This window comes from Pelodiscus sinensis, chromosome 7 (genome assembly GCF_052426305.1).
Source record: "Pelodiscus sinensis isolate ZL-2025 chromosome 7, ASM5242630v1, whole genome shotgun sequence".
Lineage (NCBI taxonomy): Eukaryota > Metazoa > Chordata > Testudines > Trionychidae > Pelodiscus > Pelodiscus sinensis.
In genome coordinates, this window is record NC_143058.1 from 17545566 (window position 1) to 17560110 (window position 14545).

At 37.5% G+C, this 14545-nt stretch overlaps 1 protein-coding gene across 10 annotated transcripts in view; it reads right to left on the minus strand.

The window, feature by feature from the left end:
• Nucleotides 1–300: 300 nt before the first annotated feature.
• NCKAP5 (NCK associated protein 5) overlaps nucleotides 301–14545 on the minus strand; it is a 659073-nt gene continuing 644828 nt past the window's right edge. For all 10 annotated transcript variants that reach the window (XM_075933271.2, XM_075933270.2, XM_025178765.3 and 7 more), the window contains one exon: nucleotides 301–1907. In XM_075933271.2, coding sequence (XP_075789386.2) covers nucleotides 1626–1907 — 282 coding nt within the window. In that variant the 3' untranslated portion in view covers nucleotides 301–1625. The remainder of the gene's footprint in view (nucleotides 1908–14545) is intronic.

Sequence of the window (14545 nt, forward strand, 5' to 3'; positions counted from 1 at the left end):
CTTTTTAGTTGCCATGTCGAGAATTCATTTGAATGATTGAATTCCATCTGCACATTTATTATTTCTGGAGCACTGAGGGCTAGTTGATTGGAGAAAGGAAATGGCTCGCACGATGTTTTGCATGCATATGGTATCAGTGTGTTCTTTTATTCAAATGTGTTTATTTCATTTGCTTCCCCTGGCTTATTAGGACTTACTTGCAATGATATTTTCTTGGACAATTAATTCACAAACCCATCTGATTAAACAAATTAACCCTAATATGGACTGCTTGTCCCTGGGAAAATATACATGTTCCTATAAATGTGATATGAACTTTATTTAGAAATAAGTTCCAAAAAGACAATGCAAGTTTAAATCTGACATCATTACTTAAAATATAAAATTAAATGTAACAAATTGCACAAAGTATTAACAAAATAACACTGATCATACAATATCATAAAGATTAACAGATATTTGCTAAATAACAGTAGAGTCTAGAAATTTTCCAAATATACCTAATTAACAGATAAATTGCTGTACAAAAGCAGTTATAAATACTTCACAACTAGAAAAAATACACATAACCTCTGAAATATACTTCCCCTTACATATAAAGTCTTTATAAGGGAGAAAAAGATATGTTGAATTAACAGATGTTAGCACCAAAACATTTTTTCTTTTTAAAAAAAGTTTATATCACAAATACAAATTTTGTTTCAGTTTTCCAGGATTCCAAGATGGAGTTAAAACCAAGTTGGTTTGAGCTGGAAAAATCAACATACCACCTTTAGAAATTTATATTAAATGGTTACAGAGGGAGGAGATGTATGTAAGATATAAAAGTAGATACTGCAGTTGGCAATAAAGGCAAGATCCTGCAGTCCTTTACTCAGGCAAAATCAAATGACAAATCACTTTGACCCTGATGTTCCAAACACTTATGCACATGAGTAACTTTATGAACTCAGTGGGGCTGCTCAGATGCAGAAGTATAGTGGGATCTGGGCATTTGATTCCAACCATTCTCATACCATCAAAACCCTCTTGAAGTATCAACAGATACATAAGGAATTACACCAACTAAAATGCACATATCCCTAGAGAAACATATCTGAAATTGCACTAAAATAAAAAAAATTACAAAATGTACGTTTTTAAAATGTGGTCCAAGAAGGTTTATTACAGACAATTTGGCAGTCCCAGGTTTATGTTAAAGCAGTGTTTCTACATACAGTTTTAAGACTAGAACAATTATAAATCTTTCTTTAAAATATCCACTAACTTTGCTTGTTAATATTAACATCAACTTTTAAAAGTTAGTATTCTGTCATTTCAGGAGCATGGCACCATTTAATATTTATTGCTTTCTTCTACAAATATATTTTTTTCAAAAATTTTTTACAACTTCTGTACAAATACTCATAAAAGTGCAAAATTAAGACATTTTGTATAACAGCTTTTCTGTTCAATTTTCAGTCTCACGCATCACAGTCTTGTCTTTTCTTATTGCTGTGTCATGAAAATAAGTCAGGAAATACCCCGCTGTGAATTGAACAATTTAGGATGAAGTTTTTCAACAGTTGTTCCTTTTTTCCCTCAGTTCCATAAGTGCTCCATTCGCAGCCCACTAGAAAGTGTCTTTATACATCATTAGAGCCTTGACTGGCACAGGATGAGAAGCTATCATATAAAGAATCACTCAAGGATTCTAAATTGTCTACTCCATGCTTATCAGAGCTATTTAAAGAAGCTTCTTCATTCTTTCCATTTTCTTCCCTTTGTCCTTCAACCTTGTTCAGACAATTCTTCTCTTTTTCTAATAAAATGACATTATTGCTGTTAAATGTATTGAGAGACTCCAAGGAAATTGTAGATAATCTATTCTCAGAATCTTCCCTTGTTTTTTCAGCTTGTTTCAATTTCTGTAATCAGTAAGGAAAGTATTAGAATCATATTTCTCACAAAAATAAAGCTATAGTACGTACACAGTCAATTATTGTTTGTCCAACGTTCACAGTGTTATAGAATGGATTGTTACAGGCTTGTAGGCTAAATCCTCCAGTATAATTAAATGGAATAATAAAGTCCATTTTGGGCTAAATCATAGCTTTAATGATTCTGCTGAGACAAATAGGACTCAATTTGCAAAACAGTTAAGTGCCATTTACATTTTAAGTGGCAGATTCTGGAATCTGCATGTGGAAAATATCTTTGGACTCTTCATATTCATTTACTCTTAAAAAAATAAATTGTGAAGAGAGAAAATGTAAATTACTATTTGTTTATGAGTTGAATTTGGAGTGTACCAAATAACTAACATGCAGGGCACATATTTGGAGGGGGGAAATATATTTCTTTATAATTCAGACAGAAATGAAACTTACTAAAAAAAAAGCCAACTTCACATTTTGCATCTGTAAGGCTATTGATTTCCATGAACCAAAAGCCTCCCTAATAGAAATGAAAGCAACAAGAGAGGAAATTACACTGAACTGATCCAATCCCCACTGACCAGAATCAATCAGATATTGGCTAGATCTACTTTGGGAAGTGGTGTAATTCTGTTGAAACTATACCAAATGAAACACTGAACAATGTATTAGCACATTATATTAAAAAAATCACAGTAGTATTATACAAGTGTAATTGCATCACTTTGTTGGCTACAGCTCTTTTCAAATATCTTTTCAAACTAGTTTATCAGTGGTTTAGGGAAAAGTTCAATAAAAATGACCTGTCTTTCACATACAGTCTTTTTTATCTCATATTACAGATAATATAAAAAATAACATTCCACATTTGAAGGGCTTCTTGGAGACTAAGGGTGCTAAGGTTTTTAAATACCCATTGTTAAATGAGGTGTGCTATCTCAGTTACAGTCATTCTTCATTTCAGTATTAGTATTAAGCAGCAATGACTAGATCAATATACTATTGGCAATCCAAGAACAAACACTGTTGCTTGGTTTAGATGGATAGTTCAGGCTCACCCAAGAGTACAGCTCGACCAGAAGTCGGAGATCCTGGGTGATTAAACACACAATTTTAACTAGTCATCAGGGTCTGTGGAAAAGATTAAGGTTTAAAATACAGCATGCTTTCTTCCTGTTGCATTTATTTAGCCTTAGAGATCTTGGGCAATGGGAAGACAGAACAGATATAGGAAGATGCTCTTTTTTTTTAAACTACTCAATATCTAAAAAAATGCAGGGGGAGGAGGAGAATGAAACCATCCCAGCATAGACTGTGAACTTGTCAGCTCTTACAGACTTAATATTGCTACCCATGTTAGAATTTGGATGAGCCCTTTCGGAAAACTTTAAATGAAGCTAGAAGTAATGTTGGTGACATAGCATGTGGGTCTCTTCTCTTTGGTCCAATTGTGAGTGCATCCCATGCGTATTTCAAATGGGACTGGTATTACTGCAAGTACCATTTTTGGGATGAGACACAAAACTGTGGTCCTTACCACTGTTCCCAAGGGTATGTCTACATAACAGAGAACAATAGAAGCTGCCACTGTCAATCTGCCAGGGGTCGAATTAGTGGGTCTAGTTCAAACTGAAAGGGGCACTCCGGTCAATATTGGTCATCCTGCTTGGGATGTAGGGAATAAGGGAAATTATTATGGGAATAAGGGAAATTGAAGGGAGAGTGTTCTCCTTTCAACTTCCTGCAGCGTGGGCAGCACCAAAAAGTTGAGTTAAGCTACTTCGACTTCAGCTATGCAATTCACATAGCTGAAGATGCGAATCTTAATTCAACATTGTCCTGTAGTGTAGACATACCCTAAAAGAGGAGGGATGTAACCCACAGTTTTCCAGTCAAAATCAAAATTTGGAAGTTACTGTCTTAAATTTCCCTGTAATTTCAGTTTTCCCTTACACAATGCTGTACAGTATTAATGATATAGAACACTGCATGTAGACTGAATGAAATGATCCTTATGCATGTCATCTTTAAAACAATTACACAGTGCCTCTTGTCTTCCAACCTATCTACATCTGAAATATTACATGAGCTATTGATTTCTAAATTTGAATCACATGGCTTTTCCTTTTCCCCAACATTCAGCTTTGCTTTAGATAAATTAAATGGGGATGTTTGGATGTAGACATGGAGAGATAAACATGAGGCTTTGTGTGAAATTCTGGATCTTTTAGGTAAATGGAAAAACTCTCATGGGTTTTAATGGGGGATGTCACCTTTTATTTGGTGGCAAGAGCTACAGTGTATGCATGGATTCTCTGCATAGAGCTATTTCGAATAAGTGTGTGTTATACACTGTTAAAATAACAGCAAAAGCTCTGGATAGTCTGAAAGATTGTGTAAGTCACAGAGATGGATATCCAGTTAGCTGAGTAGCATATGCTGAACCTCAATAGCTTATATCCTCATGCAATATACAATGCAAAATAGTACATCAGTATAATCACACCATTTAACATTAGGTATTTAATATTAGGAAGGGGTCACAACAAATAAACTATACTAAAAAAATTATGGGGAAGAAAGGTAGCCACACCAAATTTTAACTAATTCACTGAACCAAGTGAAATTGAAATGCCAAGTAAATACTGTAATGGCTTTATAGTTTTAAATTCGATACACACACGTTTTATGTAGATATAGTACCTACTATTATACAAAGGGAATTAGAAAGGAAGGAAAGGTGTTTTATGTGTTCCTGACAATTGGAACACATGTGATCATAAGGACTGGGAAGTTGTCATTCCCTCACTTAGTGTTTATTATTGAAAATGAGATAAAAGCATTTGTTTTCGTGAACAAGTTAAAGATATTTTATGACATATGATTATATATATATATATATATATATATATATATATATATATATAAATTAATACCAAGGTCAATGGTTTCAGAAGATGGTCTGGGTATTTTTTTTTAATTCACTATTGCAATCCTGAATGAGCAAAGATGTGTGATTTACTGATAGCATTGGGGTGATATGTAAAGGTTTTTTTTTAACCTTTCCTTTTCAGCTGATGCACTGTTTTCATTTTGTATAATACATGTCTTCTCTTTCTAGATTTCTCTTTTGAACAGTGTTCAGTATTGCCAACTCCAAGTTGTCAATCTTGAGTGAGAATCAAAATCATAAGACTGTCTTAAAAATCTGGAGGGTTTTTTTTAAACACTACATTTTGTATTCTTTTTATTTGTCATTAGGTATTGTGCCATTAGGGTTCATGTTTATAAGCCTCATTCTAGGGCTAGACACTTTGCTTTAAAGTAAAAGTGGAGATTTTCATGTAATAACAGTTCTCCAGGAACTGGAGCTTTAAGGAAAACCCCCAGATATCATCAGTCTCCCAATGCAATCTTTATATAACAGCAAGTATATAAAGGAAATGTAAATTGGGGAGTATGGGAATGGCGTAGGAACAATTAAAAAAGAATCATACATTAATGTATTAGACAAATTCTTTATGATGAATACCCTCACTAGACTATGTCTAGACTACATCCCTTTTTCGGAAAAGGGATGTAAATTAGATGTATCGCAATTGCTAATGAAGCGAGGATTTAAATTTCCCGCGCTTCATTAACATAAAAGTGGCTGCCGCTTTTTTTCAGCACGGAGCTTTGTCGGAGAAAAGCAACAGCCTAGACGCTGATCTTTTGAAAAATAAAGCCTTTTCTGAAAGATTCCTTATCCCTTCTTTCAAGAGGCATAAGGGATCTTTCGGAAAAGTCTTTATTTTTCGAAAGATCAGCGTCTAGACTGGCACTTTTCTCTGACAAAGCTCTGTGCCGAAAAAAAGCGGCAGCTATTTTTATGCTAATGAAGCACGGGAGATTTTAATTCCCGCTTCATTAGTAATTGTGATACGTCTAATTTACATCCCTTTTCTGAAAAAGGGATGTAGTTTAGAAGTAGCCCTACAGTTTAATTTGCAGGAGAATTGTGCTTGCCTATCATATTAATATATTATGTTAACCTCAGAATAAGAAATCATGTAATTCTTAATACTGTTGGGCAAAATGTTACAATATGATATTTCTGGAAATAAATTTAATTACATCCAAATCTCCTCCACCCAGAAAAAATTTAAGCACAATAATTTTTGGGAGGACCTCTACTGTGTCTGTCTCAGAATAATGAAAAATATCCACTTTTTAAAGGCCAAAATGCAGTATTTTATTATCAAGAAAGAATCCTTTTGTCCTTTAATAACCCACCCAGTAGTTATGGAAGGTGTATAGCAGTAGGTTATTTGGATATAGAATACATTATATTTCTCAGTTTTCATGGCAGCTTACAAAAGCTGATATGTGAAACAAAAGGACATCACTAAAAATATTATTAGGATATGTTGGTAAATAATAGACATAACTCATCAAATTCTGTTCTCAGCTACATGCATTTTGATCTATTCCTGACTTCAATGGAGTAGCACATATGTAACAAAGAAGACTTTGGCCCAAAGAGGTTAGCTTTGCTCATGTTTCAGTCATTAATTTACTAATGCACTTTTGATGTTAGTTCTAGAGTGAATCAGTATCTTCTGAGGCTGATAAGGGTCCTTCAGTGGGATAGCAGAGAGATAAAATATTCAGAGAAACTGGATGGCTCAGGGATTTGGTAATGATATACATAGCCTTTCAGTATATTGTAATGGTATACACAGGCTTCATACAGCTCAGTTCAAATCAAATATAGTTCAGGTATAATGACTAAGTGTTATTACTATCAGAAACATATCTAAACAACTATGTGAAAATAGTGAACAAGCATTCCTTTCACCAATATGTCAATATGAGCAAAGGAATGGAAATGGAAACTGAACTACATTCTTACTCAAAACATAGCTCCCAGTTGAGGGCCCAGGGCCAAGGCAGGTTCAGTGGGGAGAACTTCTGCTGACCACACTGTACTTATTCTGGGGTAAACACACAGGTTTATCCTCCAAGGTGGTCAGCCTAGCCAGTGCCTTTTCACAAACATTAAATTCACCCAGATGAAAATACAAGAGATACAGGCACAGACTGTGTACCGAGTCAGTACAGAAGGCGCTGTCAGGGAGCACTTTCAGCCTTCTTGATTCTTATGGTACCTTTGCAGCATCCATGGCCTATTGTTTTAAGTTCGATCAACTCCAGACTCTTCGGCTGCGTCTAGATTGGCATGATTTTCCAGAAATGCTTTTAACGGAAAACTTTTCCATTAAAAGCATTTTCAGAACAGAGCGTCTAGATTGGCACGGACGCTCTTCCGCAAAAGCACTTTTTGCGGAAAAGCATCTGTGCCAATCTAGGCGCGCTTTTCCACAAAAAAGCCCCGATCGCCATTTTCGCGATCGGGGCTTTTTTGTGGAAAACAAATCTGAGCTGTCTACACTGGCCCTTTTGCGCAAAAGCTTTGCGCAAAAGGGACTTTTTCCTGAATGGGAGCAGAATAGTATTTCCGCAAGAAGCACTGATTTCTTACAGTAGGAAGTCAGTGCTTTTGCGGAAATTCAAGCGGTCAGTGTAGACAGCTGGCAAGTTTTTCCGGAAAAGTGGCTGATGTTCCGGAAAAACTGGCCAGTCTAGACACAGCCTTCCAGTTAATGCCAACTGGCTAGGAGCTCAGTGGGACAATATTACAATTGTGAACTGGTGTTATGTACGTATGCTGTGCTCCATCGCAGCACACTCTATCAGTGTGTGTATGGGCAACTGGAACATACACACTGGAGCTGGCTTTTCCACTTTACAACAGCTCCCCTGGTCCACAGGAATCCTCAGCCAGACACTACCTGATAGTGGTACACAGTTGCAGGAAGAGGAAGAAGAGAGAATCTAAGTCCAGATACTACAGAAATTAATTAGAAATCAATTTACATTGATTGCAATGTACATTGTTCCTCTGCAGCGTGGACCATTTGAAGGTTTACTAGTGTAAAGGGTGGATACTCTGTAATTTGAAGCCTTTAAATCATGATTTGAGGATGTCAGTAGCTCAGCCGGAAGTTAGGGGTTTATTACAGGAGTGGGTTGCTTAGGTTCTGTGGATAGTGATGTCCAGGAAGTCAGATGATCATGATGGGCCCTTCTGACCTTAAAGTCTATGAATCTACACGGAGATAAACTGTGGTCATGAATCAGAATACTTTTTCATTTTGGCTACACCCTATGTTCTGTAGTTTAGATGAGCTAAACTCAAAAGTAATGTACCTTAGAGCAAAAAATAAAGAAAACAAAGTTAACTTGCATGCACATTTAAATATTGGACATATATATTGAATATTCCTACTTTACTACACAAAGAATTCATAATGCACATTCTAATTAAAAAAGTCATCGGGCCAGATGATGAGGGGCCAGTGGTGCAAGGAGCCTCTTTTCCCTATGTCCCAATTGCTTAGGGACAAGCCACAAATGCACTCCTTGGACTAGGGCTAGCAAACAGAAATAGGGAAAGTGAAGGAAGAGCTATGGCTGCTGAAAATAATTCATGTCCACTTCTACCACCTCCTGTGGTTGCTACCACTGTGGTACTGAGGCAGTGCCTTCCAGCCAGACTGGGCTTGTAGGAGCACCCAAATTACTAATGAAAATACCGAATAGGTCTAAGTTTAGTTAAACTGTAGTTTAAGGGACTCAGAATCAGTTACACACTAGAATAAAACAAACCTTACTTTTACCTTGCATGCACTGAGCAATTTAGTTTTTAGATTAGCACAAAAGCAAAAGGAGTATTGCTCCAAGCAACATATATCTGCAAAACACTCCTGTGTAAAAACAACTAAATTGCTATGAGAATTAAATATAGATCAACAAAATCAATACTTAATTGTATAACTCAAGGTCTTTCATTTCAGATCTAACCCCTAATAGGAGATATCAAGTATGCTTGCTTTTGATTTTTTTATATTATTATTTAAAACTATACCACAAGGCAAAACAATTTTCTAGCTTTTTACATTTTTTTAATTCCATAAGTTAGTCTGCCTGTTTGTAACCAAGGTCATATTGATCTCATAGTCTGTGCTGTTTATCATTTAAAATTCAGAGTTTTATCAATCTTGATGTCCTGTAGTTGTTATAACAACTGTTTTGCATTTATTATACAATAGGATTACGCAGTAAAAGACACAGATGCACCACTTTATTTGTTACAAACTACTCTATTGCATTGTTAGTAGGACACCTTTACTATATACACAGTTTCCTCTAATAAAAAAGGTGTTTTGAGGACAGAGGGCCAGATTCTGATCAAAGGTACACCTGTGTAAATCAGGAGTAACTCCTCTGACATCAATGGAATTACACTACTGCAACACCATTATAAGTGAGACCAAGTTCAGGACCATTTTGTGTTGCATGGCAAAGTTTGGAAGGAAAAGGTTCACTTTCACTTTGAGCTGAGGTACAGTAGTTTTCCATTAGCCAGACAGAAAGGGACAGAATGCATCGGTCGTTTCTCAATAGAAAGTGAACAGTCTCCAGATCTCATTTAGCCAAATGGATGAGAACATTAGGTGGACAGGTAAAACTCTACAGTGAAAATAGTGGTACAATCACATTCAGGAAACTACAAAGGTGAAAGTTGTAACTGCATGACCTCTGTTATATTACAGCAGAGCTAAAAATGTAATGTTTGAACTTTTTTCTCTTTAAAGCGTAACCTTAAATAATAAGTTAAGCCTTGTTCTCCCTTATATATTGTCAGAAGCTTTCATCTATTTTCTAGACTGACAGTAAAATAATTTTTGAAATAATGAATCATTTTTCTTTTTCCTGCTTGAACAGAAATCCCATGATTATTTTGCTGTAGCAGACAATGACCTTCTCAAAGGAACCCTATCAGACTTTCAAGCTAAATAATAAGAAGCCCTCTATTTCCTGCCTCAAGAAAAAATTGCATTGATATGGAGTATTTGTGAAATTATTGATCTGTTCATCATTTTATGAGAAAACAATATACACTTAGGTTAAAGTATTCTACATATGGTATTATGTGCAGCTTAATGATACTGTTAACAGAGCCAGAAACTTGCATGCCATATCTATGTATAGAAGAGTAATGTTCTACATAAATATTTACATTTTTGTGACAAGGAGAATAATTTTGGTCCTTCTACACTGTAAATAAATTACCTTAGGGAAAATAAAGCTCATTAGCATGAGCTCTGCGTGACTCACACCTGCAGACCTGGACAAAATGGCTATTGATGAATAACTTGCTGTGGAGTTGTGTGGGGTATTATGGTGGTTTGAATTCTTGTATAACGTGGAAGGTAAAAGATACTGCCTAATGAATAGGGAATAGAACCATATGTGTCTAAAATACAATTTTCCTAATAGGGCTAGATGTTTATCTGTTTTTAAGGCATGATTAAGTAGATTCAGTTACTCAAAATGAATACTGTGCCCAGTATCATGTTGCCCCTAGGAATGTAAGCATTATAACAGCAGATATTGTATACCAACAATATTACCTTCACAGTTTAACAAGCAAGATTATAACCCTTCTGGGTGTGTCTAGACTAAAGTGGCCTTTTTTCGAAAAAACTTCCCCTCCTTCTAGACTGCTACCAAGTTCTTTCAAAAGTAAATTGAAAGAACGCAGCAGTTTTTTCAACCGCGGAAAACCTCATTTTGTGAGGAATAACGCCTTTTTTTTTAAAAAAAAGGCGCTATGTAATGCAAACTGTGCTTTTTCAAAAGAGATCATCCAGACTGCCTGGGTGCTCTCTTTCAAAAAAGCGCTTGCTTTTTCAAAAGTACTGGTTGTAGTCTAGATGCTTTCTTTCTCACGACAAGCCTCTGTGAGATAGCAGACTGTTTGTATATAAACTGCATTTGATATATCCCACCCCTTTGTTGCCTCCTCTTTTGCCTATTTTTAGAACCCAAGATTTTCAGATTCTGAAACATTTCTGATCTGGTAAGAAACTGCATGTGCCAAAGTATTACAAAGATATCTGTATTTCTTAGCACAGCATGAAGATTGACAGGGGACATAACAGTTCTCAAGTACATAAATGATGGTGACAAGGACCAGGGAGCATATTGTTCTCCTTGACCTCTGAGGGTAGGACAAGAAGCAATGGGTTTAAATTTCGGCAAGGATGGTTTAGGTTGGACATTAGGAAAAATGTCCTAACTGTCGGGGCGGTTAAAGTCTAGAATAAATTGCCTAGGGCAGTTGTGGAATCTCCGTTACTGAAGATTTTAAAGGGCAAGTTACAAAAACATTTGTTAGGAATGGTGCAGACGGGCAACCAAGGCTAGTGAGTGGGTCATGTGAGTGACCCTCCTTCATCTCAGTGGGCCACGTGATTGAAATACAGTGGTAGGCAACTTGCAGCACACTGGGGTTCCACAAGTGCTCCCCCGTCTGCACCCCTCCCTCACTACAGCTGATTCGTGGTTTTCAAGCTCTGGGAGGGTGGGGGAAGGGCAGGAACAGAACAAGAATGAAGAGATTCATGGTGCTCCAAAAGGGCTGGAAGAGAGGGGGGAGGCAGAGGAGTAGGAATTGCAGGCTTCCAGTCCCCCAGTACATGAGAGGTGCATGGTGGAAGGTGCAGACATGGGATGCCAGAGATTGCCCACCACTGGTGTTGGTAGTACTTGGTTCTACCATGAATTCAGGGGACTGGAGTAGATGATCTCTCAAGGTCCTTTCAAATTCCATGATGGCAACTGGATGCATAAACAGTACACAAGCAAAGTGTGGTTGACGGTGGAAGAGGAGAGAATAATTTGAGTGGAATTTAGTAGAAAATGATGTCAGTAACAACATAAGAACAAACAGGTGTGCAGACCACTGTGACCAGAGACATTAAAAAACCTAAACACTGCTGCTTTCTCCAGCGAGTAAGTAAGGCCACAAACTGTCAACAGATCTGGAATCACCAATTCTGCTTCTCCTGGAGGAAATTCAGTAGATAATAGTGACATTATCAACCTCAATCACAGAGTCATTACCAAAATTAAGGAACAAATATTTATGTTGGGAAAGGAGACTGAAACTTTAGATTTTAGCATCAGAAAGAGTGAAAATTAATACAAGACACACAGGATAAACTTTGTATTTCAGAAATCAATGTACAATTACTCATGGAGAGAACTAATAAAATTATTCTGATTTTCTAGTAAATGGAAAATGTACAATAAAATATTTTCAGACTGAAAAGCCAAACTAAGTTGCTTAGAGCTATCTTACTCTACAAAACCATCTAAAAGTTCAAGATTGCTTCTAAACAGAATTTTTTAGCTGTATGTAGCCAATGATAACCCACTGAATATCCCGTTAGTAAAAGAATACATAAATTACATGCTTTTACCTGTTAGCTTCTTAATCAGTTTTTTATTCAATGTATGGTATTTAAATATTCAGATTTCTGTTCTGTGGAGGTGCATGAAAGCCTGTTTGGTAGCTTAAACAGGGAAGGGATAAAACGGGGATAGCCTAGTTATTTAATTCAAATTTACTATTTGTTAAAAACATTTCTTTTTAAAACCAGTATCCTGGCTAGAACTGAATAAGGAACGAAACTCTAAGAGCTAGTTCAAACAAGTTATTTTGACAAGATAATTCACAATGTGTCTCTTAGAGGGCTTGGCCACATAGAGGCCAATGGCAAACTCCCATGGAGTCCAATGGACGCATGATCCGCACATATGAAATATAATCTTTAGTAACTCTCACCATAAAAGCGGTGAACTTTCTACAAGGCTGAACTGTTCTCAAATTCTTTTTCATAAGCATTAGTCACACACTTATCTGTCTTCATGTTCCACCTTTGGCTTTCTATTTATTTTGGTAATTACAAAGAAATTTCTCCCCTCACTCTCCACTTATGTCTGAGTCCTTTACTGTCTCAGTGTGAGTAACCCACTGTACTGATGGAAAACAGGATTCCACTGCACAATGCCTCCTTTAAGACACAGTAGTGAAGAGTAACTGGTGCTAGGTAATTATTTTCTGCTCTAGTAACCCTCCCATTTGGGCATCTGAACTAGATTCTCTTCATGTTAGCCTGTGAACATCCAGGGTGTACCACCTGACCCAACAGGAAAGAGACAGAAGCTGCAGAGGTAGAAATAACAGTTTTCAAGTAGCAGCATCAGGAGCAGTCAGCACCATGAAGAGATGGGACAGAAACAGTCCTCTTCTACTTGCTATGAAAAGTAGCCAGTCCTTATACACTGAGGGAGACAATCCTAACACAGTGCCCAGCACAAGGAGCTTGACTGTATGGCAGGAGATTTGCAAAGGGAAGAAAGACAGCATCTTTCTTCACAGGCAAGAGGGCTGACAGGACTGTCAGCCCCCTGGGCAACATGTGTGTGGGGAGCCAGCTCCACGCTCCTAGAAGGGGTAGGGCCTTGGGCAGCAACGGTGGAGCTGGGTCAGCCAGCTTTCAGTGCCACCTGGACTGTGCAGTGTACCGGCTCTGGAGCATGCCACCTGGCACTACAGTAGCAATTCTAAAGGGTCTTGGGCTCTGGCTACCTCTGCTACTGTGGCAGCAGCTGGAGCCCTGGGCTCTTTAGAATTGCTGGGCCCTGGGGAAAGAGGACCCTTTGCCTCCACGCACTGGCAGGCCTACTCACAGGGCTATAAAGAGGATTCCCAGGAGATTCTCCATTTAAATTGCTGGAATGGCCACTATGGACCAGGCATATGCATACCACCTATATGATGTAGAGGCTCTTACTGCAGAGGCTTCCTGTGCAGCAGTACACAAGATAGTGTTTGAAAATGGGTGAACTGGTGAATATGAGCATATCCTGTGTTCCCTCCTCCACTCCCCCACCAAATCCCACCTCCTTTGGGCAGCAGAACTACACAGGTTTCTCTGACAGCAGGCAGTTCACACCTGCACTTTTGGAAGCAGGATTTGCCACTAAGCACTACAAAGCAGAAATTAACAGGCTTTTTGTGAGGGTTGTTCTTAGGAGCAAGAATCTCCTCAGTTCCCTTTCACTTTAGCTCTTAAAATTACTATGTCCAGGTGAAGTGTTTTATCTGGAGAATCTGATTACTTGGAATTCCATTGGCCAGTCTCCCAATTGGCAACTCTGGGCTCTCGAAACTTCCATGGAAGTGTAACTCTCTTCCTACTGTATGCATTCTCTTTGTAACATGTCCTCTCTGTGCAAAGGAAATGCAATTGTTCTCTTGCATCCACAGTGGGTCAGGGAGAGACTTGAGACTTAAAAAGGGATGTTGGCTTAGTGGTTCTTCTTGCCACTTCAGCTTGTATTAAGATCATAGCATTTGTGAGAACTCATTGAAATCAAACAAAAACAGGAATCTCTGCCCATATTGAAACCTATACTTAATCCATCAGTAGTTGAACCCTGGACATAAGTATATTTCACATTCACAGTTTTAAAACTCCTGCAACCAATTTACTTGTTCTGGAACCTAGAAAATTTGTGGGAAGGGGTGGCAGAAGCTACAGAGGGACACACACAAAGACCAGAACAGTGCACATACAAAAATGAGAACAGTCAAGGCTGAAAAACACCCCAAGATTTAAGTAAGGGGAGAAATGACTCTTGCAATGTTTAAAGTACATTTCAGTCTACCT